Below are 24,457 nucleotides of genomic sequence, written 5' to 3'. Positions count from 1 at the left end.
TCAGGTCTTCCATGGGGTCCAGTTGGATGTGAGGTGGGACCACTTCACCGGGTTAAACACCCTGCTCTTTGCGATGAATGAATGAAGCGGGATCTTTTACGCGCATGAGTTGTTGCTCTCTCATACACGGGACCTCCATTTTATGTCCTATCCGAGGGACAGAGTGTTTTGCCTCTTGCTAGAGGGGACGGTATGTTTACACACAACATTGCTCAGTCCAAACTCGGGTTCGAACCCGGGCCGCGTGATCGTGAGGCAGACGCGCTACCGACAGAGCCAACTCACCGCCCTAGTATTAGTTAATAGTAATATCATTCCCCCTGCCTTCTGAAAGAGGCAAGTCAAGCATTCTTTTATTATGCGAGAAAAGTGAAAATATGTTGAATTTTCTTCTATCGTTGTACACATATGACATCACAAGCTGTAGTAGTCTTCTCATCCAGCAGTGACTGAGCAGAAACTTCAAACATTCATAACTTTTGAACGGGTTGTCCAATTTTCCTCAAACCCTCACTGATGTGTTCTAGTAATATTGCTGCATTCACTCAATCCATACGTCTATGAAGGTGGACTTGTCCTTTAAAGAGATTGTCAAACTACACGTAACCATGTTGCAGGTGCAGTATGATGTGTTTCTCCAAAGATACTGTGAAAATGATACGAAATGATATGAAATGAAGTCAAAGATTGGCTGCAGCCACTACAGTTTCTCTTTGCACAACCTGCTTGTGTCGTCAGTATGACATTGTACATTTCATATCAAAGGGGTGTTGTCTTCCTATGACAACCTCGTACCAGCCACATGTGCCATTCATATTCATGTATGAATGTTACATCCATTAAATGTCTCACCAAGCCAATTTGAGTGATATATTTCATGATTTGTTTCCCACAACACAAGGGCTGATTAGGATCACCTCCCCCCCCCCCCCCAGCCAACACACAAAAACACCCCCTCAAAAAAAAGAAAAAAAAAAGAGATGATACAAGCATGCACACATATTTACAAACACACACAAAAACACACACACACACACAAATACACATAAATTCATAACTGCCACTACTAAAGTATAACTCTTCAATAATGTACATATGTAGGACCTACTCATCTCCGTAAAACACAGTTGAGAATTTATTTCTTCATAATAATTCCAAAAGGCTTTACAACCTTTCAAGAGCAGTTGTTTCAAATTTTGCTCATTTGTTTTTCTGGGTTTTGGCTAAAGGCCAAGAGTCTCTCATCTTTAGCTTGAACTGACAGTCCATGAACATTAATTGAACTCATACCTGCCAAGTCTTCTTTCCTTAACCCTTTGATGACATGAGCTGATTTTGCTATAACACATGTTTTCCATAGACACCTGCCCTAGTACACCCGGGACTAGTCTTCAACAGGTTAATAGTAGAGACCTTGAAACACTCTCACATGTACACAATCACATCATGCATGATCACACTTCAACATACCATTGTGTTCCACTCAATGTACAATTGTTTTCATGCCATAAATCTGAATGTCTAGTGACCTTACATCCTTAACCTGATGAGGACGAGTCCCGAGTATACTCGGGCAGGAGTCTATGGGAAATGCATGTTGTAGCAAAATCAGCCCATCCTCAATGGGTTAAAGAAATGCTGTGCACCATTTATGCAGTGGTCAATGTGTGTTATCTGTGTAGGCTACTTGTCAAGCACACCTTTGTGACATTATTGAAGAAGACACTTTTTGTGATTAAGACCCCTTTCGTGACTGCATGCTATTGAACTTCTTTGCAGTTTTCTATTACTTGTCAAAATCTCTCTCTTCTCTCTGTCTCAAAACAAATGGGGAGCGTAACACACACGCACTGAAACATCTGTCAAAGATGCTGAAAAGATTCATCTTATTGGAATATCAGCTATGTAAACATTCATTTTGTCACAATCAGTTGCAAATAACCTGTTCCTGATGAGACTTTTGCCTACTGGGTCTGTCGGCTAGTGGAAAGACAACTCTCTCACGGTGTTCGATCTGAAGAAACCTGCAGATCCAGTAGGCGAATGTCTCATCAAGAACAGGTAATTTGCAACTGATTGTGACAAAATGAACGTTTACCCTGCTGTCAAAGAGTTTCACAACAAACTCATGAACCTAGCTGGTAACAAATGTTTGATTCAGATCAATTTAGACTTTGAATATTCATCAAAGAAGCTGAGCTGGCAAATAACATTTCTATCTCTCTTGAAGCAATTTTCTCTGTATTCAAGAGGCTCAGCTTGCTGGTAGCATCTTCAGCTACTTCTATTATTGTACACTGTGCTGCATTCAAGAGGGTGATCTGCTTGCTGATGGCATCTTCAGCTACTTCTACGCTCGTATTATTGTACACTCTGTTGCATTCAAGAGGCTCAGCTTGCTGATGGCATCTTCAGCTACTTCTATCACTGTACACCCCCTTGCATTCAAGAGCCTCAGCTTACTGATAGCATCTTCAGCTACTTCTATTATTGTACACTGTGTTGCATTCAAGAGGATGATCTGCTTGCTGATAGCATCTTCAGCTACTTCTATGCTCGTATTATTGTACACTCTGTTGCATTCAAGAGGCTCAGCTTGCTGATAGCATCTTCAGCTACTTCTATTATTGTACACTGTTGCATTCAAGAGGCTCAGCTTGCTGATAGCATCTTCAGCTACTTCTATTATTGTATGCTCCCTTGCATTCAAGAGCCTCAGCTTGCAGATAACACCTTCAGCAACTTCTATTATTGTTCACTTTGATGAATTCAAGAGGCTCAGCTTGCTGATAGCATCTTCAGCTACTTCTATCACTGTATGCTCCCTTTGCATTCAAGAGGCTCAGCTTGCTGATAACATCTTCAGCTACTTCTATGACTGGATACTCCCTTGCATTCAAGGAGCTCAGCTTGCTGATAGCCTCTTCAGCTACTTCTACTATTGTACACTCCCTTGCATTCAGGAGGCTCAGCTTGCTGATAGCATCTTCAGCTACTTTGTCTATAAGTGTACACTCCCTTGCATTCAAGAGGCTCAGCTTGCTGATAGCATCTTCAACTACTTCTACTATTGTACACTCCCTTGCATTCAGGAGGCTCAGCTTGCTTAGCTAGCTTAGATGCGAACCTACTTGCATTTGAGTTGCTTGTCACATTGCTTTCCTGAAAGTGAAAAAAGACTATACTGTCCATTTTTCATAGCCTTATATTGCTTTGTTACAGTCACATTGGTATGCTGGCAGCTTAAGGGTTGCTTTGTGGAGGTGCAAATCTTGCATAAATGCTGATCAGCACCATCATGCACCGGCATCTAATGGAGTTGTACGGTTCACCTCTACCAGTCATCAGCTGCCGGAACCCTCGGTCTCCTTACGGTGCAGCTTGGTAATGAACTCCAGGAGGTACATCTGTAACCGGACCTCAGTGGGGTCCTTGCTGCGTTGGAATCCGGGCACGCCGGCCTTCTCGAGCGTGTTCTGCTGCTCGGCGACGCACATGTCAAGCTCGATGAGGATCCGCTCGTCCATCCTCTGCTGCTCCTCCCGGACCCTCTGTTCCAGTGCCTGAATGTCAAGATAGGGGTGTGAGAAGACATCAAGGTAACCATGGTAACCAGCAACTGGTAGGCAACTATGGCTGGTGTCAGTGTGAAGCACACACATAAGGCATGAGGCTGCTTAGAGCTGGGCAGAATCACTTCTGTCCAAAGTTGATGATATGCAGGTACTCATAAAAACTTTCCTCATAACAAATTTTCACTGCAAAACCATTTTATGATTGTACATTGTAACTCTTAACAGGTCATAGCTTGCTTGCATGTTGCAAGAAATGTTTACATACAGTCTGCCACAAGGTGGATTATGAGGTGATCTCCAATAAAAAAAAAACAAAAAACAGAGAAGAAATCACTCTGCATGCATCACATTATCAAAACCAGCATCCAATACATCTGAATGCTCACACTCCTTTCACATCACGTCAAATTCAGCACACTATGATGTGGAGAAACAAAAACATATCTGAATAACTACCTTGTTTTGTTGAGCCACTGCAAGTACATACTCTTAATAATCACCTGTTTCTCCAGCTCATTGTTGTTCTTTATCAATGGCAAGTTGTGAGGTCGACTCCTTGAGTCCTGCAGGGCCTGTTCATGCCTCTTCATCATCTGTTGCCTCTGGGCTGTGGCAACAATTAAAAATAGAATAACAAGACCAATATTGAGAAAAAAAAAACAGTTGTCAATTTTTCCTTTAGTTACCATTGAATGAATGCTTACTTTCTCGAAAACACAGACCATGCCCTTCCTACTTTACTGCTATTTTATACAGCCAGTATATTTATAGAAAGTACTACTCTATCATAATTGTTTTACTTTCTACCTCTTCCTATCAAAATATGGAGTATAGGCAAACCTCAAGATAAGATGGACTTTAAAACCATGTCAATTTCATTACCAATATCCGGTTTTTTACTACGATTAGGATACAAGCATAAAGAAATATAGGAAGTTGGGGCCTGCAAAATCATCGTTATAAGGGGGTTTGTTACATCCTAACCTCTTTATAATGTGGTCAGAATGTGACTACATTTATACTCACAAAATGAACAGTAATTACAATCAAAGGGGAAAAAAAACTTTTGTCATCCTTGAAGTATGGTATAAATGAGGTACCAAAGTACATCCCCACCCCCCGCCCCCCACATTCTTTTAGAAACTCACATCTGTGGCTATTGTGCAGTTTTGACCGCTGCTCCATTAGCTTTCGCTCGGTCATCTGTTGGATCTCAGACAGGTGCTGCACGATTTGGAACACTGTGCCATCCAGCAGGGACTGGGCCAGGCTGGACAGGGTGGTGTACTGGAGGCGCTGCTGGAAGTTCCTGCAATGTGGTGACGTTGGCAAAAATAACATAAGATTAATGACTGCATAGCAGTAATTCCATTTTCAACTGATACATCAATACAAAGAATGTTCTGTGATACAACTGAACCTGAACTGCCATTATTATATATATCAAACATGATACGGGTAATTCATTTTTTTTTCCATGTGTAATTGTTGCTTCCAATTAATGTTAATTGGGGTCTCACCCTACATCAAATCCCATATGTATGTACTGGTATGCTTGTTGGTATTTGCTTGTGTGTGTATGTGTGTGTGTGTGTGTGTGTGTGAGTAGCAGCAATGACAGAAAGTCTACATAATTTTCACTTGTCCACATGGACTAAAATTATTGATACCAATACAAGACCAGATTTTATCCATCTGCCATACATCACTACAGTGCCTTCCTGTTATAATGAACGCAGTTATAACAAAATTCCGGTTACAATGAAATAAATATTCAGGCCGCAACATTATCGGATCTATGTATTTTTATTGTTCATTTGTTCGGTTATAACGAAATTTCGCTATAATGAAAGAAAACTGCCCGTCCCGAGGACTTTGTTATAACGAGAGTCCACTGTAGGCCTATTACTATTAGGAGGTAGGACCTACATGCAGAAATAGGAACACCAGCATGATTGAAGTTTGGTTGATTTCTTTTCTTTCTATAAAAAAAAAGGGATTTTTCCTATTAGATACAGTTTGCAGGTATCTATGTATACTGCTAAAAAAAAAAAGAATAAAAATGATATGTTGTACAGCACTGATAATTACAGTGTAGTGCAACATTACAACTGCTATTTGCAAGATACATTTGTACAATTATTCTGTAATCTTCCGTTCCGGAAATAACAAAGTCTATACACTCACCATTGTGTACGAAGAGAAAACCAAATGTCATTAATCCATCAATCAAATATACACGTAAATAATATCAAAACAGGAGTCATTATTGATATCTAACGTATGTAACTGGGTCATAATCAATCACACTTTTAGAAGTGAACCTAGAAAAATAAAATAAAAGTTAAATGTGCACAGAGACTGTGAGGTAAATGGGATCAACACTCAATAGATTTCCACATCATGAGGCATAACCCCGTCGCGGAGCGCTGTAACACAGTAGGTACGTATTTGTCCGTATGGGGTCGCTGCTGCGGTTACATGAGGCATTGTATCTAAATCTCTTTTCTTGCCATTTGTTCTACAAGTACCCTTCATCAAAACTGGGGAAAGAGTACGGGCCAGCATTAACTTATTGAGTTAACAGACCTCAAGTTGGACATGCTTACAGTGGAATGTTCTTGGCCATGTCTTGAATCTCACTCAGCATGACATAGTGTTGTTCTTGTCTCTGCTGCTTGCTAGTCTCATCCGGGTAGTCCACCGCAAAGTCATACTGTTCTTCAGCTTCAACAGCCGCACTGTACTCCATTCTTGCAACAGTGTCTTGAAATGCAATTTGTATAATGCAATGTGATGCAAGTGCAAGCGGCAGAGATACAACAAAAACTGAACATCATTTGTCTTTACTTAGACTTTGAACAGTGCAAGTCTAGAGTTTAAATTACTGTTAGTACAAGCAGGAATAGACAACACAAATAAAATGTGTACGTTAAGAGTGAAAGCGAGATCAAGTTCACTGCTAATTTAGATCTAATCATGTTATATTATAGGATCCAATTTTGTTATTAATATTATAACGTTAGACTTCCCATTGCCGCCATTTAATGCCGTCGTCGTTACCCCAGCAAGAGTTGCCAAATCACACCGTTAAAAATGTAAAAACATAGCTACATCAACAAAATTCAAAAGAGTCCCCATACATACCCACTCTCAGAGCCGTGCAGAGTTTATGCTAAACACTAACAGGACACGAGAGCAAGCAGTGACAAACGGCGGGCGCTCCTGCGGCGCGGGCCGGGCGGCGGGAGGTGGAGAGCTTGAGCTCGGGAGACGAGCTGTGCACTACCACCACCGAAGTTCGGTGACCAGCAGCAATCACAATGCGAACTGCTCCGTGTTTACGGCACGTCCGTGTGTTCGCGTGTGTATCATATGTGCACACATGTAGCGTAGCGCCGTGTATATATGGTACAGTGTGTGATCGATAACGCTACTGCTATCGATATCTCCAAGGGTATTTAAATTCCGAAGATGTTTTTATTTCAGCTATAAAAACCATCAAGTTTACAACACATTTGTATTAAAAAATATGGATTAATATTCAAAATATATTATTTATATAATTAACAAGAAAACTTTGTCAAAACTTGAATATTAACCTAAATAAATTTGAAAATTATTCAATAAAAGATTATCATGAATATTGTTTTTGCCTATCAGCCAATGAGAAGCTCTATACAGTCGGACCTTTAAACATCGCGGAGTCCTTTGAATCATTGTCTCACTATTGCATGTGACTTCAGCTAGTGCAGGTACAGGTAGGAGCTCTGTCGCTTCTCATTCGTTTTAATAGCTGCCAGATTTTGTCTCATTCTGCTCATTCTTGCAGTGCTTGTGTGTGACGAGTTTATTTATAAGAGAGGTTGCTTGTGCATGAGATAAATTGACTGATTGTTGTTCGCCTTTAATTCGAAATGCTAAGTACAAGTTTAAAACAAACTTATATTTATAATAATTTTTGTAGAGCCTATGGCATCCGGGTCCTATTCCGAGACTCGAGAGTGTCTAACATAGTAACAAGTTAGATCATCCACCATCCATATGCCGTGGCAAACAGTAGTTTATTAAAGGCTATTATAACAGAGAGTGTTAACACTAACTACAGAGAGTGTGTGTGTGTTAAATTACTCAATTTGTAGATTCTAGATCTACTTGTGTTTCTGTTCATACGAGAAGTGTCAGATGGGGCCTATCAGGGACCTGTTTTATCACTTGTTTTTAAAGATTATTGTAAGATTGATGCGGCTATGCTGCTGCGATTGCCATTGATTGGCATTGAGGCGCTCAATCTGTGATGTCTACGTTAAAATTGGCTAAAACTTGGTTGGTATCACTTGGTTAGCATATTTAAAGCGTAAGTGCAGCCTCGCCTGCGGCGCAGCGGCTCTTTTTTTTTGGGGGGGGGGGAATTACTTGTGCTGTCAGAAACCTGATGAATGTGCTTAATGTTGAGCGTTTATTAAACTATAACTTATAAGGCAGTGGAGGGAGGCAGGGGCCCAGCCGGGCGCTGCCGACAGTGAAAGTTTAATCCATACAAGTAGAAAAACTAAAAGATGAGATTGAATCCCTGTCTAAACTCACTGAACCATGATCACAATCTAGATGGGTCTACAAATTTATGTTCATTGGTTAAAAGCTTGTCTATTTCTATTCAAATTCACTCAAATATGAAACGAATTGTTCATCGGGAAGCGTCGATGTCAACTTTCATGTTGTCACTAAAGTACATACAACTTGCTCTTTAATTGTGAGCAATTGAATTGCAGGAAACACTGCCTGCACAATCTGAAACTGAGGTTTACAGTCTGATGCGACAAATCTTTACTGTTCAGGTAACCTGGCACAAAAAAAGGTTTTGGAAGGTCACAATTCCTTAGTCTCTAACATAGTCTTAGAGCATGTTTCTACTGAGAGCATCTCGCATGATCACCTCACATCACCGTGATTTTTGTCCCCCGCATCACCTCGTATTTTACGACCACTCGAGCTGTTTCTGCTGATTGACTTGCTAAATGTGGTGAATCCGGAAGTCACATATTTTTAGGTCACAGATCGGGTCGCGCTGCCTCTGCACTCCCATTTTGTGGTAGCTAGGCCACTGAATTTCGTTCAGTCTTTATATTCAAAATGCCACTGTACTCACCAACATTTCCTGCCGCTTGGTTATTAGGAATCGTTGCAGGTCTAGGGTCCAGTTAATGCTCTCCTGGGGCTCCGATATACTATGTTAGTATTCCAACGAAAACGAATTGGGGAATCTACAACTTCAAGACGATACGATATTATGGGAAAATGAACGCAGTGTAAAAATCAGAGTATATAGTATACTAAGTAATAATAGGCAGTAACAGTAGACAATCAATGCACACAGTTCACATGGTACAAGGCATGATACATGCGAAACTACAGTCGCTGCATGTGTACACAAGTGTCAGAATGTGCGATGAACCGATTTGAAAAGCGCTGGGCGAAAGCTCCCAATAATTTGAGACTTCCGGTACACCGCAAATTTCGCTACCCGGTGTGTTTCTACTGAAAATCGTCCCCCACATCACCGCGCATCAACCACCTCAAAAGGTGGACAACGGAGCACCTCACATCACCGCGCATCGGCCACTACCCGAACTGTTTCTACTGAGGAAAATTCGAGGTGTCACCACACATCACCGCGTATCGCCTCGCATCACCTCAAATTTTCATCGCTCAGTAGAAACACGCTCATGGGACTTGGTATATGCTTTTTATACAAATGTGATTCATATCGTCAATTACAACTGTAGTTCTAATAATAATTGGCCTTTCCTCGAAGGTGAGATGGGTCAAAACTAGGTATCGACATAAGTAGAGTCTAATAGCTAGGTGATCTACATGTCTGTCTTTAAATTGATCCATTTTCCACTTTCCCTTTCATGCAGCTCAATAACCAGTGAGAATCTATAAAGTAGCCCGCAACGCATAACCACTTCCAAGTAGTGTGCACAGAGGATTCCCTTAGCTAGGAAGAACACTACAGTCATCACACGGTACCTGCTTGTGCCTTTGTTTTGAAGACACAAACTTAGTGAATACAACTGCCAAGTCATCATGCCTGGTATCGAGAACAACAGACTTAAGGCCTTCAAGAACAAGTCAAAAGATGTTTCTGTAAGTATGCGTATGTCAGTCTCAATGTCGGCTCTTTTGAACACCAAACTTACAACTTGGGATTTATCTGTACAGTTGTATTTATGACCTATGACAAAATGAACTCAATCAAATTGAAAATGTAAATTAATCTATAGTTGGTTAATCCTTCATGATATTTTAGATGTTGATTTTTGTTGTTGCTATCCTGTAATGATCTCTTAGAGGAAATTACTGTTCTCTAGCTGAGGACACCTAATACGCGTGGCGGATATTCAATGTTGATTTTTCTGCATTTTAGTTGGAAAGTTCACACTCTTACATAAATTATTGAACAGCTGACAGAATTCATCTGACATGAAAACTTTCCCTTTTGTTTTGACCACACATCTTGTGTAGACGTAATTGGACTAGAAAGCTATGATTATGTCTCATTGACTTCTTTTGTAGGAGCTCCGTCGCAGGCGTAATGAAGTCTCTGTTGAACTCAGAAAAGCAAAGAGAGATGAGCAGATGCTGAAGAGAAGAAATGTTACCTCAGAGGAGGAGCCAGTTAGTCCACTGCAAGAAAAGAAACAGGTTTGTGTGAATGCATTTTGAATACTGGGTACACTGAAGACTGGAGAAAAAAAGAAATTAATCAGAAAGCCTGTCAGTTCTCCTTGGAATATTTAAACACTCTAGCCATTCACATCTGATGAAATTAACACATATCATTGTTGTACAATTCCTTCACTTTCTTTTGCTGTTGTATGGAAAATTGATGTCATGTGATGCATTCCAAGGAAATGGCATGTGGACAGAAGTGTTGATGTCGGGACGTAAACATCAATATTGATAGATCTAATGGTTTGCTACTTAACTCAGATTACAGCAGTTTACTCAAAACAGTCCATGATTTCTGGTTTCAAATCTGCTAAGAAGGACTCCTTATAGTAACAATCAATCTTGTTTCAGGAGTCACATTCAATAAATCAGTGAAGTCAAAATGAAATTCTCTCCAAGTTTCTGAAAGCTTTGTCCGAATATGAAGGACTATCCCCTTTTTGCCTTCAGAAATATTTCTATGCTCAATATGAGAGTACGCACTGGAAATTTAAATTTCCTTTCTCAATGCAGCCAACTGTGCAAATGACCATCCCAGAAATCTGCAAGGCAGTAGAAAGCAGGGATGCAGCAACTCGATTCAATGCAGTTCAAACAGCACGGTAAGCCTTCAATAAATTCACCTCAGGAGATGCACTTGGCTCACAGACATTGTAATCTGTGCATTTCATCTTTACTTACGTGTCATGAATCAGCAGAGTATCAGTATACATTAAAGGGATGGTACAGTATTGGTGGAGATGAGAATTCGGCTTTTAACTTTATGCAAGATACCAAGAAAACACTTACGAAATAGTACAGTGCATACCATTTTAGGAGGAATTCAAAGTCTATTCAATGAAAATCGGGTTTGGAATAACTGAAACATCCAAAAACAAAGTAAAACAGAGATCGTAATAAAGTGTGGGTCCCACACTTTACTAGAATAGCTCTGTTTTGGACATCTCAGCCAATTCAAAACCAATTTTCAGCAAATAAATGTTGAATTTCTCGTGGAATTACATGCTCTTTCATATTTCACAAGAGGTTTCTCATTATCTCACCAAAAATGTTAGAAACCTGAAATTAGGTCTCAACCAAAACTATACGATCCCTTTAAAGGTACAGTGCACTCCCGTTACAACGAACACGGTTATAACGAAATTTCGTTATAACGAAGTAAATCTTCTGGTCCCAAAATTATCACCATTAAAGTCTATGGTACAAAATTCGCTTATAACGAACACGGTTATAGCGAAATTTCCGTTATAACGAAGTCTTTTCCGAGCGCCACTGACAAAGAAAAACAAACGAAATGTGTTCCGTTATAACGAAATGCGAATTGCTTTCGAAAATACGTAGCGGAACAAGCATTTATAGCGTCTCTGCATGGGTGAACGCTTCACACCACTGTGTGTTTGCTCCTTGTGTCACGCACAGTTTCTTAGGGGAACTTGCGTTTATTATTGTGATACAGTTATCCCACCATATTTCACATAGCTTTCCAGCGTATGATGAGTATTCACCAAACATAATGTGATATATACGTGGCTCTTTATTTTCGTTATATAATGTATTGGTTCGGTTATAACGAAATTTCGTTATAACGAAAGAAAACTGCCGGTCCCGAGCATTTCGTTATAACGGGAGTGCACTGTACTAGCCCACATTTGCAAACCCACGAAAATCAAAACTGCATAAAACAGGTCCAATATGACTTCAAGTACAAGTTATAACAGTAACATACCTCACCTGTCGCTCTTTGTGTATACCATTCGATAAAAGAGAGAAAATCATCGTTTTAAAATCAATTTTCAAACCGGGTCAACCCGACCCAAAATCGAATTACGAGCGCGGGCTACAGCTACGTACATTGTACATGTAACACGTACGTGGACCGGAGCTAGCGAGCGTTATACGCATGCATATGGATTACGGTGCATTTTCATTTATTTTTATGAAAGTAATGGACTAATTGGAACGAAATTTTGCACAGGTGTTACTGCAATCATACCCAAACTCCATGCTGACTATGAGACCAATTGCTGCAGGTTTACAAATGTGGGCTAATACCTTTAAACCTATTGTTATGTAAATGAAAATGGAACTTTGTGATTGAAACAGCACTGAAAATACTTTATGTAGTAAATAAAAGTTGATGGGGATTTATTTGATTGGAAAATGGAGTAAATGAATCATGAGGCTTTGTCAATTCATAAGGCCTCTCCTGTTTGTTTTATTATTATTATTATTATTTTTTTTTTAGCAGCACATACAAATTTGTAGTGAGTTTTTTTGCTAGCACTTTTCATTTGGTGGGCACTTGACAAGCACAAATATGATATAATACACCAACAGCGGTCTGTACTCGGCTGGAAGAAGAAGAAGAAAAGAGGAAGCATCATGGATAAAACACTTGAAATGTTCTGCACATCTGTTATTTGCCATCTTTTCTGTAAGCCATTGGGTATCAGAACTAAACTTGCTCATGGGTTTTGAACACTGTTCCATCTCACAGGAGGATGTTGTCAAGAGAAAGGCAGCCACCCATCAACAACATCATCAGAGCTGGGCTGGTCCCCAAATTTGTTGTGTTCCTCGGTCACCATGATAAGTAAGTGAACATACTTTGTAATTTATACATTCTCTGCATGCACAGAGGATTGCAAATTCATGTGTTATAATGTTAAGATGACAGTGTAAAGTGAGTTACATACCAGTTTTCGGGTAAAGGGTTCATTCATGTTCGTTTGATAGTGCTCAATTTTGCTAATGTCCACAATGAAATTGATATTTATACAAAATGTAGTCAGTCTGTTGTCATAAAGGTATTTGTACTTTCAGTGAAAAAAAGAAAGATACAATTTCGTAAAATGTTTTTATGATTGGAACACAGTGTTTGACATTAGACATTCTTACTTTTAGCCCAAGTGTCCTTCATATTATCAAACATTGCTGAATTGTCCATTTAAAATCTGTGTCATATTATGATATGTTCTCATGTGTTGATCTGGCTGTACTCAGTCCACCTTTGACCTATTGACCTGTGTGTGTGGCATTGCAGCCCTTCCATTCAGTTTGAAGCTGCATGGGCCCTGACAAACATTGCTTCAGGAACCCCGGAGCAGACCAAGGCAGTTGTCAGCGAAGGAGCCATTCCCGCCTTCATCAAGCTGCTTTCGTCGCCCCAGTCCAACGTCAGCGAACAGGCTGTCTGGGCTCTTGGAAACATTGCAGGTGCGTTTGACCCACGTGGCTTTTCTTATGCCTTGCATGATAAACAAAGTCTGGGATATACATGCAAGTCAAAAGCTGTCTTGCGCCAGGTTAACTTAGTTTAATTTAGGTGATTTCGAACATTTTGCCTTCAAGTAGAATAGGTTGGTAACTGTCACCTGAAATTGTACAGGTGGATTGACATATACCGGTTCCTTTCGACAGTAAGCCCATTAAAACAGCCAAGAGTTAAAAAAAAAAAAAAAGAAGATCATTAGTTCATCTTAAAGTTAGTCCCATCAAACAGCTTGATTCGGGTTCTTCCTGCTACCATACAAGAGTTACAGACAATTTCTGCTGCAGTAACATATAATGTGTAAATTTGAGTATACATTACCTATTGAGGCTCATCTTGTCTGAGCTCTTTAAAAGCATTGTGATGGTCCATTGAAGGTGTTGTAATTGTTTTGTCTTTTGAAATACTGAAAATATGCTTTGATGTAAAGCCCTACAATATTTTTGTATTGTCTCAATTTTGTTTCATTCTCAGGTGATGGCCCCGAGATGAGAGATGTAGTGACTCGCAATGGCATCATTGAACCACTCTTGCAGCTCATTAACCCCACAACTCCTGTAAGTATTCTTCTTCCTGTCTGCTGAAGTCATGTGATATAGATTCTTTGTATTCTTATGAAGTCCCAAAAGATTTCTGTGTCACAGTTATCAGCTGGCACAAATGTTGTTGTTGAAAGTAGTAGAACACTACCATGGTACTTTGCTTTTCATTCCAATCTGCAGTTTTATGCAGCAATTAAGCTACCAAAGGTAAATATTATTGGTCAACTGTTGTAATCTTTTGGTGTATTACAACTTTGCAAAATGGTTGTGTATAATACTGGGATTCTTGCTGAGTAAAACTGCCAAACAAATTATGCCTCATGTGAGCTTTAGATTTGGCATAGATTTTTACTTGATGGTTAATGGTTTGAATCTTATGGCGCTTTTAACTGTAAAGGGACACAGTTGAAACAAAAATTTTATCCACTATATTGTATTCCTGATTAATACATTTCAATGCTTGCAACCCAGTTTGCATGCATTTGGTAATGATAATTGATGTAACGGTATGTCAAGCAAGCCCAAGGACCAGTTTTAATTGTCTGGGACATTTATCATGGTAGGACAATGCAAATTAATCAATACGTGGGTCTATATATCTCAAGATGGTCCATGTGTGCCTTCATCTCTCAAACAGCACAGTTTCACATGATACTTGACAAAACCCCTACTGTGTCATTGTACCCCTTGCTCTGCTTGTGGCAGGTTCCCTTCTTGCGCAATGTGACGTGGACGCTGTCCAACCTGTGTCGCAACAAGAGCCCGCCTCCGTCTGATGAGGTGGTGGACCGAGTCCTGCCGGTGCTCCAGTCTCTCATCCATCACTGTGACAAGGAGATTGTGGCCGACGCGTGCTGGGCTCTCTCCTACCTCACCGATGGGAGCAATGACAGAATTGAGGTGAGTGCATCTAGATGTACAAATGCGCAATCTGTCACTGGATGACCTTTGAAGGAAGCAGTTTTCATTGTGGTGTACTGTAACATGAATTGGGTTTTGCGGTTCTCTCCATCCAAATGGTCCTTGTCAGGACCATAACAACACATGGTGAACCGCAAACCCAATTCTTAATCTGTCATTATAGTGGTTCACAAATTGTGATGTGATCCTGCCGCATATTTTTGAGTGGTAATCTCTTGTGCATAAATGATTAATTAATTTGTTTGATAAAGTCGGTATGTAGCACTTTAATATTCACAAACATGATTGTACACATGCTTGTAATGGCTGTGTTTACCATTAAAAGCATAATTTACCATTTGCAGATGAAACAAGAACCCAGCATTAGTGCTTTAAAAAAGTTCTAGAATGTGAGTTAGGGATAGAAACAATGACTATATAAAAATGTTAATTGGTAAAATTGATGTTAAATATTGTTAAATATACAAAATGTGAAAAATAGTTATAATAAAAAGGTTTCCAGACTAAACTGTCTACAGTTATCGTTTATTGAGAAAAATACAGATCGTATCTCCATACATTTTAGGCTTTATCGCGAAAATGTTATATGATAAGATGTTTTGTGAAACAACAGACCTACACATATATGCATTAAATGTCATATCTTGACAAAGTTTTTTTAAATCTCCGTTGTAAACATGACCTTTAACCAATGTGAATGATGTCCTCCAAATAACTACTGGTGTTACTCAATAGGTATAAAAAGGAAATACAAAAAGCACTGTCCTGCACTGATTTGGAGTTGCCCTCTTTGTTTCTGCATGAAAGATTCTGACATTGAATTGTATTGATGAATGGGTTTTGATTCTGAATTTCCTTGCTTTTCCCATGACAGCTAGTCATCAAGGCTGGTGTTGTCAGCAGGGTCGTCGAACTCCTACGAAGCAATGAAATCTCAGTAATTGTAAGTAAACTCTTATGTGTTTTGAGAAATTTTGGTCTTATTCCTATGCTAACCTTCATGATTTAAAACTAATTTGCAATTTTGATCAACTGTCAGAGAAGACCTGTTTCTTTAATGAATGAGATAAATCAAAAACAATTCTTACAAACACTTGCTGACCAATGTAACTATGGCCTCACTTTGCCAGTCAATATTAGGCAAAGTTCTGGATGATATGATTTTAATGACAGCAAAATACTTGCATTTGCATGGAAAAGAGGCTGCTCATTGCATTTGTTACCATAAAATTCTGGAGATCCATGAAGGTATTCACATATGGGTAAAGAACATATCAACAACCCAGTTTTCTTCCTCCCATTGCAGACACCAGCTCTGAGAACTGTTGGAAACATTGTTACTGGTACTGACGAGCAAACACAGGTAAGAATCTTAGTCTCAATTTCTAGTGTGTACAAGCTGACACAGGCAGTTTGTCCCCGGACTAATGGGGGGGGGGGGGGGGGTGATTTCTTTTGCCGTTTTCTTTGTTACAGTTGCACCCCTTCTTATGCTTGGCCTGTATAAGAAACAATAAAACAACATGCGCTGCTCACACCAATTCACAAGTTCCTTTTGGTCAGTGATTGCTTCTGAAGAAAATTCTTACAAATTTGTAGTTCAGATCTCTAGGATCTAAAGTGTGAAATTAAGGAAGTCAAATATTTGATTGCTTTGATGTCAGGTACCTTACCCACTTGCTGACCTCGATCGTCAACACAAGGCATGTGTCCACTGGACAGTGGCAGCATACATACAGTGCACTCCCGTTATAACGAAATGCTCGGGACTGGCAGTTTTCTTTCGTTATAACGAAATTTCGTTATAACCGAACAAATACAATATATAACGAAAACAAGGAAACCACGCATACTGTTTGCTGAATACTCATCATACACTGGAAAGCTATGTGAAATGGGATGGGATTATTGTAATACAATATTAAACACAAGTTCCCCTCGGAAACTGTGCATGACGCAAGGAGCGAACACACAGTGATGTGAAGCGTTCGCCCGTGCAGAGACGCTATAAATGCTTGTTCCGCTACGTTTTTTCAAAAGCAATTCGCATTTCGTTAAAACGAAGCACATTTCTTTTGTTTCTCTTTGTCAGTGGCGCTCGGAAAAGACTTCGTTATAACGAAAATTTCGCTATAACCGTGTTCGTTATAAGCGAATTTTGTACCGTAGACTTTAGTGGTGTTAATTTTGGGACCAGAAGTTTTACTTCGTTATAACAAAATTTTGTCAGTTCGTTGTACCGGGAGTGCACTGTATATATGTACATGTAGCTGATCCTTTGTCATCACAAGTCTGTGATGTATAAACCAACAACAATAACAACAAAGAACAAAAAAAAAAATCTGACCAGGAAATTGAATCAAATTGCCAAGATGTGTTTCGAGACGTGTTTTTACGTATAGTGCATGTCGTGGCTTTCACTAGCTCTGTTGGAGATGCAGTGTAATGGTTGATTCTGTTTCATTTGCAGCATGTCATCGATGCCCAAGTCTTGCCACTGTTCGTCAACCTCCTGAAGCACCCCAAGCCGAACATCCAGAAGGAGGCTTGTTGGACCATCAGCAACATTACAGCAGGCAACGTACAGCAGATCCAGTGTGTTGTTACAGCGGAACTCCTTGTCCCACTGGTCACAGTTCTAACCAAGGTCAGTTGAAAGCCATTGTCAATATGGCAGGATTGTATCACAGAATTTATATACCATATAATTAGCGAGTCTAATTTTGTGCATATCGGGACCTCCCAACAATTTTCTGAGTGGTAGAATTCACAAGCATGGAGTACAACAATATATTGATGGAAAATATGTAAATGTGCTTCATTGTCACATTCAAGTTGGGATCACAAATATTTTTGTGTGCTTTTGAAGTTTTTAAAGAGCGCCTGAATTGTGCAACTCGTGAAAATCAAAACCGCGAGGCTACAAAATATATGGCTTATACAGTATTCAAGGACTTGACACAAATTTTTGTGATGGGGGCATTTCATAGTGATGTTCACAAGTAAAGCAGAGAAAGACTTTCAGTGCTGTACATGAAGGACTTTAGGATTAGTAAATATGACACATGGAACACATCCACAAAATTATTTGTTTTTCACAAATAACCTTATTATGTAAGGACATTGAATTTTTGAAGAGGACATATTGGCTAATTGCATGAACATGGGCAGACACAATGTGATTTATGACAGTTTATTTCACCCTCTTGTCTTGTCACTTGAAATTCTTGCAAGTACAAGTGCATTACGTGTGCCATCCACGCTGAAATGCCACTTTGGTAGTGTGTATAGACACCCGTTTCACTCATCTAGAATTCTGGTACGTATGTAATTCTGACTTCTCAGGGTGACTACAGGAGCCAGAAGGAGGCTTGCTGGGCAGTGACCAACCTGACTTCGGGAGGATCAGTGGAGCAGATTGTCCGCATGGTTCAGGCGGGCTGCATCAAGCCCCTCTGTGACCTGCTCAACGTCAAGGAGGCCAAGATCATCATCGTCATCCTTGATGCCATCACCAACATCCTAGCAGTAAGTCGCATGACACCCTCTATGCACTATGTGCATATTCTCTTAATAACACTTTCTGCACTCTTCCATTTTGGTTTGTTTTTGTTTTTTTGTTTTTGTTTTTTTTTTTTTGGGGGGGGGCTTGGACAGGGATATAAAGATGTCTGTTTATGCTCAAAGTGCAGTGGCAGTGTTTGTTTGTTTTTTTTCATTTATTTACTTCTTTTTTTTGGGGGGGGGGTGTTGTTATTTTAGTTATTACTACAGTGGACTCCTGTTATAACGTAGTCCTCTGGACTTGCAGTTTGCTTTGGTTATATCGAAATTACATTTAATAACCAAACAAATAAAGAACAAAAAACATAGAGTGGTTAATGTTGCGGCCTGAATTTTTACTTTGATGTTACTGGACTTTTGTTGAGACCATGTAATTCGTTATAAAGGGAGTGGCATGTGCATTGTATAACTTTTAAAAAGGGCATCGCCAACCAGAGTACGTCCCCCTCCCCCCCTCAAAAAAAGAAAAGAAAAAGAAAATAAAGGAGAGTACAGGACATAACTACATAAACACAAAGACACCTGAGGTAAGAGATGAATAAAGATCTTGGGATTCCACTTAAATGCAACCATGTCTTCTTCTAGTCCCATCATAGTAAATTAAATGAATCAGAAATTGCATTATACAGTAGTATTCTCACTGGCTCTTGACAAAAGTTTTTGAAAAAAAAAAATCAGTATGCGTGTCATCAATGCAACCATTCATCTCTCCTCAAACAGGCAGCTGATAAGCTTGAGCAGCTTGAGACTGTCTGCATGATGGTGGAGGAGGCAGGTGGTCTGGACAAGATCGAGTCGCTGCAGCAGCACGAGAATGAGAGAGTGTACGAGATGGCACTGGAGCTGATTGAGAAGTACTACTCATCACAGGTAGGTCTAGAATCTGTTACATGACATACATGTACAGTGGAAACTTGATTATAAAGAGATCTGATTGACAAAATACCTGATATAGCAAACTAATTTCTCCGGTCTCAATGAAGTTGTTTTGTATTGTTTATTGACTGCTGATATAACAAAATACACGTGTACCTAATATAAAGAACAAATTGGCTTGGTTCCCAAGGGTCTCGTTTTTACTGAGTTTCCACTGTAGTTATGCGGGTATCATGTGCAAATGCAAATGAATATGTATAAGTTGTTCCAAAATGAAAGTTGCATCTAACTTGGCCTTGGAAAAAAGAGAATTCAGCATTTCTGGCCATGTTGTTGATAATCATGAATGCTACTGTTAGAATAGTTTGCCATGAACTTTTCTGCTGTAGATTCATGGGAGAGATTTGTTCGATAATGACTGTAATTTGCAATCTGGGCCACTTTATATGATGAAATTCTGATATTGCCTATTGATAACTATCCCAAGCAGTCCTGTCACTCAACATTTATGCTTAATTTGGTGCCCGTTTTATGTTTGATGTATTTCTGCACATGATGCACTCTCTGATCTTTGAATACGATTGGCAGATCATATGCCTATAATGAGAATCAAACCATTTATGTACCAAGTATGAATCACATCACAAATTGCAAGCATTGATCAAACCACATGCAGCGTTACGTGCGATTATGCTAATACAGATGACTCGAATGAACACAGGCAACTACATTATTGTTGATGATTGATATTCCTACAGCTTTCAGTGGGTAGTAGTTGTCACCATCCAAACATGTAACTTGTAAAACTTCTTTGAAGCAATGTACAATGTTCTTTGTTGGGTTGATTTTATGACAGGAGGAAGAGGACATCACAGTTGCCCCGACGACCAGTGAGAGCGGGAACTTTGAGTTCTCTGCACAGGAATGTACAGCTCCACAAGGAGGCTTTGCCTTCTAAACCCGCCCGACTGCTGAATGCTGTATCTGCATAGTCAATGTGGAAATACATGCGCCGTTACATCGCTCCTTCGAACAGAAGAAAAGGACATTTTTGTTTCATGTGGAATCATTGAATGAAAATCCTATTCACTGAATTTTATAAAGTGCCTTTGAACAATGACAGCAAAGAAAATTTTTGGTACCTCAATCAAATGATTGTGTTTTTCTTACTGCATTTATTGCATCCGCGTGTCAAACATTCAAACGACAATGGATGAGTCTTTCCTACTTTGTTTGAATTTTGTTTTTATACAATGTATTACTGTAGTGTTGCACAATGTGAAAGGATGTACATGTACACCATAGGCTCAGGATGTGCCTGCCCAGTAAAGTTCATATAGGTGTAGCTTTTTCAGCTTTTGTATTTGTTTTAGCATAAAGTTATCATTGGTTTTGAATGTGCCAATTACAGAGCACCAAATAAGGAGCTCTGATATAGGCTTCTTTGGATGAGCATCAATATTCATGAAGTAAGAATGTCTTTGGGCTTTGTAAAAAGTAGTAAACTGTTGTAAAGTGGAGTCATTATCCAGTGGTAATGGTGTGTAGTTTTAGGCAATAGAATATTTCGTCAGGATTTTTCAAGGACTGGAAATTTTCCTCTCTCATATGTGATATATGAAGGAGGCATTTTAGTGATGACTTACATAGGTCTTAAAGTTGAAAAATAAAAAAGTAACAATGAAGGTAGTTGAACAGCATTGTGTAGAAAAGTGAGAGTACTGCAGTTAACATACAACAGACATTGTGGATATCTTATAGCCAGGTTATAGCTTTTTACACAGAAAAATAAGACCCGCTAGCACATCGGTGTTTTTCTTGTGTGTGTGACGGTAATTATTGAATGCATTAGTTTATAGTACGGCAAATGGCCCCAATCATCTTCCACATACCGTACTGCTTTTTGCAATCCTTGATAAACCAGTGAAAATTCAATGGCCACGGCAATTTTGAAAGCAGGTACCGTCTACAGTAAACTTTCTTGTATTAATTCTTCCCATTGCTAGTGTTGGCTTACTAATGTCCAAATGCCACGCTGCTTTTGCATGTTGAAACTCTGATATGTTAAGAATGTTCTTGTTGCAATCTTGAGGAGCGTGAAAGATTCTGTTCTCTTACATTCCAGTTTGAAATACATGCACTGTACAATCGGTACATTGCGCTTGTGTTTGAGGGGGTTCCTTGATTCATAATGGACTGAACAACCCTTCAGGCTGCACCTTGTGTTATTTTCTCCCTTACAGGTATCTGTACACATTTGTAAATACCCAAATCATGACTTATTTGTACAAAGAAATATTACGTATCAGTGTAATCTGTCCAGACGGTCGTGAACTCTATGTACATTTGTACATTCCAGTGTATAAACACAAATTTTGCTCCTCAGTTGGTACGAGACCCTCTGTTTAGCAAGCAATATTAAACAATTCCTAAACCACAAATACTGTAGTACATTGTGTTTACTCTGTTATCATTGCGTATTGCTTACTTAACCATCGTTTCCTCTGCAATGCCACATTCTCAAAGCGACTTTAGCTGAGTGAAATTAAACAGAATGGTAGATTACATCGAAGTTAGACATACAGTGCCACTCCCATTACAACGAACATGGTTATACAAAATTTCGGTAATAACAAAGTACATGTACACGTAAAATCCGAGGCCGCAACGTTATACCCTATGTTTTTTATTGCTTATTTAATAACGGGGATAAAAACAAACAAACCTGCCGGTCCCGAGGACTTCGTTATGATGGGTGTCCACTGAACATGTAAACTAAGAAACTTATGGCATTTTGCAGTTTATTTATTGTACACTTGTACAGTATATTTTTTGTCAACAAAATGCATATCATACAAGTCTACATTTACAAGGAGAGCCTTGTTATATAACACAGTGATTATGACAGGAATGAAACCCACGAAATCACCCACATCATCGTACAGTATCGGGTATACATGTATAATCTCACCACATTGTACATGTATGTACACTCAACCTTTAATACATAAGTCGAATACATCGCCCAAGTCCAATTTCTTTTCAAGTGTCTATATTCTATTGATCTTAATCCCTCATAATTCAACATTTCGAAGTTGAAGCTGTATACAGTGAAACCCCGTTATAACGAGGTCCGTGGGACCGGCGATATTACCTCGTTATAAGCGGTACCTCGTTATAACCGTACGCATCAAAAACAAAGAAAAACATAAGCACGACGTCATAATATACCCAACAATGAAAGTTGAGAACATCCTTTGCGTTGTTATTACACAATTATGGATCATTATTATCGAGAGAATGAAGGCAAATTATTTGTGAAATAGGCGAAAAAGTCGGGGTTGAAATAGGTTAATTCTTTCTTTTTCTTCCAAAAATCTCTTCGCATAAACATAGTGCTTGTTATGTTCTTGAGAAGTATAGGCCTATATTATATTAAAATCACATTGTATAAAATGCGTTGTTTACTGTAACTTGCGAGGTATTTTTACGCTGTTGGTGTCAAGCGGGAATGAGATAATTTCATGAATCATTTAGGCTGTTTTCTTATATACAATGTATGATCGTTGCGCCCGAAAGGATTAAAATGCGTTGTTTATCTTCTTCCGAAAATCTCTTCGCGTTTTGCACATCCGTTCTTGAAAAATAAGCGACAGGATTGAATTTAGAAGGTTGTGATCCTTTTTACGCAAATCTGTTCCTCATAGACCATTCCGAAAGAAAGAAAATCTTCATTGTGAAATGCGTTGTTAAAATTGTGACAATGAACAAACCCAGATCTATTCAAATTGTTCAATGCGTTTGTTTCTTTTTCTGAACATGCGTTATTCAATTATTTTTACGGTAAGTACTGTCAACCGGCGAGATCGCGATGATTTCAGAGTAACATTCGTGCGTCGTTTAGCGTAACTTGCGGGGTCTACGCTGTTGGTGCCCAATGGGAATGCGATGATTTCATGAATCATTTCGGCTGTAATCTTATATAATGTATGTTCGTTGCACCCGAAGGGATTAAAGATGCATTGTTCATTTTCTTCCGAAAATCTCTTCGCGCTTTGTACATCCGTGCTTGAAAAATAAGCGACAGGATTGAATTTACAAGGTTGTGATCCTTTTTACGCAAATCTGTTACTCGTAGACCATTTTGAAAGAAAGAAAAATCTTCATTGTGAAATGCGTTGTTAAAATTGTGACAATGAACAAACCCAGATCTATTCAAATTATTAAATACGTTTTCTTCTTCTGAACACCGATTAAGTAGCTAAACATGCGGTATTCAACTATTTTTACGCTACTGTCATCCGGCGAGATCGCGATGATTTCAGAGTAACATTCGTGAGTTGTTTACCGTAACTTGGAGGTTATTTTACGCTGTTGGTGCCCAGCGGGAATGCGATGATTTCATGAATCATTTCGGCTGTAATCTCATACAATGTATTACCCTTGCGCCCGAAAGTATTTAAGATGCGTTCTTTATCATCTGCCGAAAATCCCTTCGCATTGTATACATCCGTTCTTTAACCCTATCTCTGTCACAGGCCGATTAAATCGGCCCAAAAACTGCAATAGAAATGCTTCGGCCGATATTATCGGCCCTATTTTGATTGACAGATTACTTCAAAGGCTATGACACTACCACTCTATAAACTCATTTGTGATTGGCTGACAGTGTAAGGAAACGATTTCCAGCGTGAAAAAAAGTTTCCCCACCTTTAACCAATCAGGAAAGCCTTCTCAAAGTCCAAGAAATTGTGGTGGCCCCGCCCATGTTCATTTGCATTCAGACTGCAATGTATTGTGTACAGTTTTGCCATGTGTGGAGAACTTACACGAATCTGTATGTGTGGGACTGTAATAGAGATCGCCGCGAGCGATGAAAAGATCGTACACGTGGGTCAATTTTCATCTATTTTATCTAAGTCAAAATAGTAAAACATGAAGTGAAAACATTCAGATTAGGGATTTCAACATCT

The 24,457-nt window shown here is 39.3% G+C and overlaps 2 protein-coding genes across 3 annotated transcripts; one reads left to right on the top strand and one right to left on the bottom strand.

Moving 5' to 3' along the window:
- Nucleotides 1-1,120: 1,120 nt before the first annotated feature.
- Nucleotides 1,121-6,953, bottom strand: LOC140242257 (protein DGCR6-like). The gene is made up of 5 exons (XM_072322002.1): nucleotides 6,723-6,953; nucleotides 6,185-6,341; nucleotides 4,724-4,884; nucleotides 4,076-4,182; nucleotides 1,121-3,563 (listed from the first exon to the last, which is right to left on the bottom strand). The coding sequence occupies exons 2-5, from the start codon at nucleotides 6,325-6,327 to the stop codon at nucleotides 3,345-3,347; spliced, it is 630 nt and encodes a 209-aa protein (XP_072178103.1). The 5' UTR covers nucleotides 6,328-6,341; nucleotides 6,723-6,953; the 3' UTR covers nucleotides 1,121-3,344.
- Nucleotides 6,954-7,245: 292 nt separating this feature from the next.
- LOC140242211 (importin subunit alpha-5-like) lies at nucleotides 7,246-21,925 on the top strand. Of its 2 annotated transcripts, none has more exons than XM_072321953.1 (14): nucleotides 7,246-7,336; nucleotides 9,497-9,725; nucleotides 10,155-10,283; nucleotides 10,824-10,912; nucleotides 12,808-12,903; nucleotides 13,354-13,526; nucleotides 14,056-14,138; nucleotides 14,829-15,023; nucleotides 15,919-15,987; nucleotides 16,351-16,407; nucleotides 17,515-17,691; nucleotides 18,390-18,572; nucleotides 19,329-19,478; nucleotides 20,341-21,925. In XM_072321953.1, exons 2-14 carry the CDS (start codon nucleotides 9,666-9,668, stop codon nucleotides 20,440-20,442), a joined length of 1,563 nt encoding a protein of 520 aa, XP_072178054.1. In that variant the 5' UTR covers nucleotides 7,246-7,336; nucleotides 9,497-9,665; the 3' UTR covers nucleotides 20,443-21,925. The 2 variants fall into 2 exon arrangements, with proteins under 2 accessions (XP_072178054.1, XP_072178055.1); XM_072321954.1 differs by lacking the exon at nucleotides 7,246-7,336 and adding an exon at nucleotides 7,390-7,412.
- Nucleotides 21,926-24,457: the final 2,532 nt, after the last annotated feature.

Source organism: Diadema setosum, chromosome 19 (genome assembly GCF_964275005.1).
Source record: "Diadema setosum chromosome 19, eeDiaSeto1, whole genome shotgun sequence".
Classification (NCBI taxonomy): Eukaryota; Metazoa; Echinodermata; class Echinoidea; order Diadematoida; family Diadematidae; genus Diadema; species Diadema setosum.
This window is presented reverse-complemented; position numbering and strand designations above follow the sequence as displayed.

Bases quoted from the DNA above. Each gene is read 5' to 3' on its own strand.
- LOC140242257 (XM_072322002.1), bottom strand. From the start codon at position 6,327: ATGGAGTACAGTGCGGCTGTTGAAGCTGAAGAACAGTATGACTTTGCG. The intron at 4,885-6,184 runs GTAAGCATGTCC...ACCACATTGCAG, and splicing joins ATGGCCAAGAACATTCCACT to GAACTTCCAGCAGCGCCTCC. The intron at 4,183-4,723 runs GTGAGTTTCTAA...TTGTTGCCACAG, and splicing joins ACTGCACAATAGCCACAGAT to CCCAGAGGCAACAGATGATG.
- LOC140242211 (XM_072321953.1), top strand. From the start codon at position 9,666: ATGCCTGGTATCGAGAACAACAGACTTAAGGCCTTCAAGAACAAGTCA. The intron at 14,139-14,828 runs GTAAGTATTCTT...TGCTTGTGGCAG, and splicing joins TCATTAACCCCACAACTCCT to GTTCCCTTCTTGCGCAATGT. The intron at 18,573-19,328 runs GTAAGTCGCATG...CTCCTCAAACAG, and splicing joins CCATCACCAACATCCTAGCA to GCAGCTGATAAGCTTGAGCA.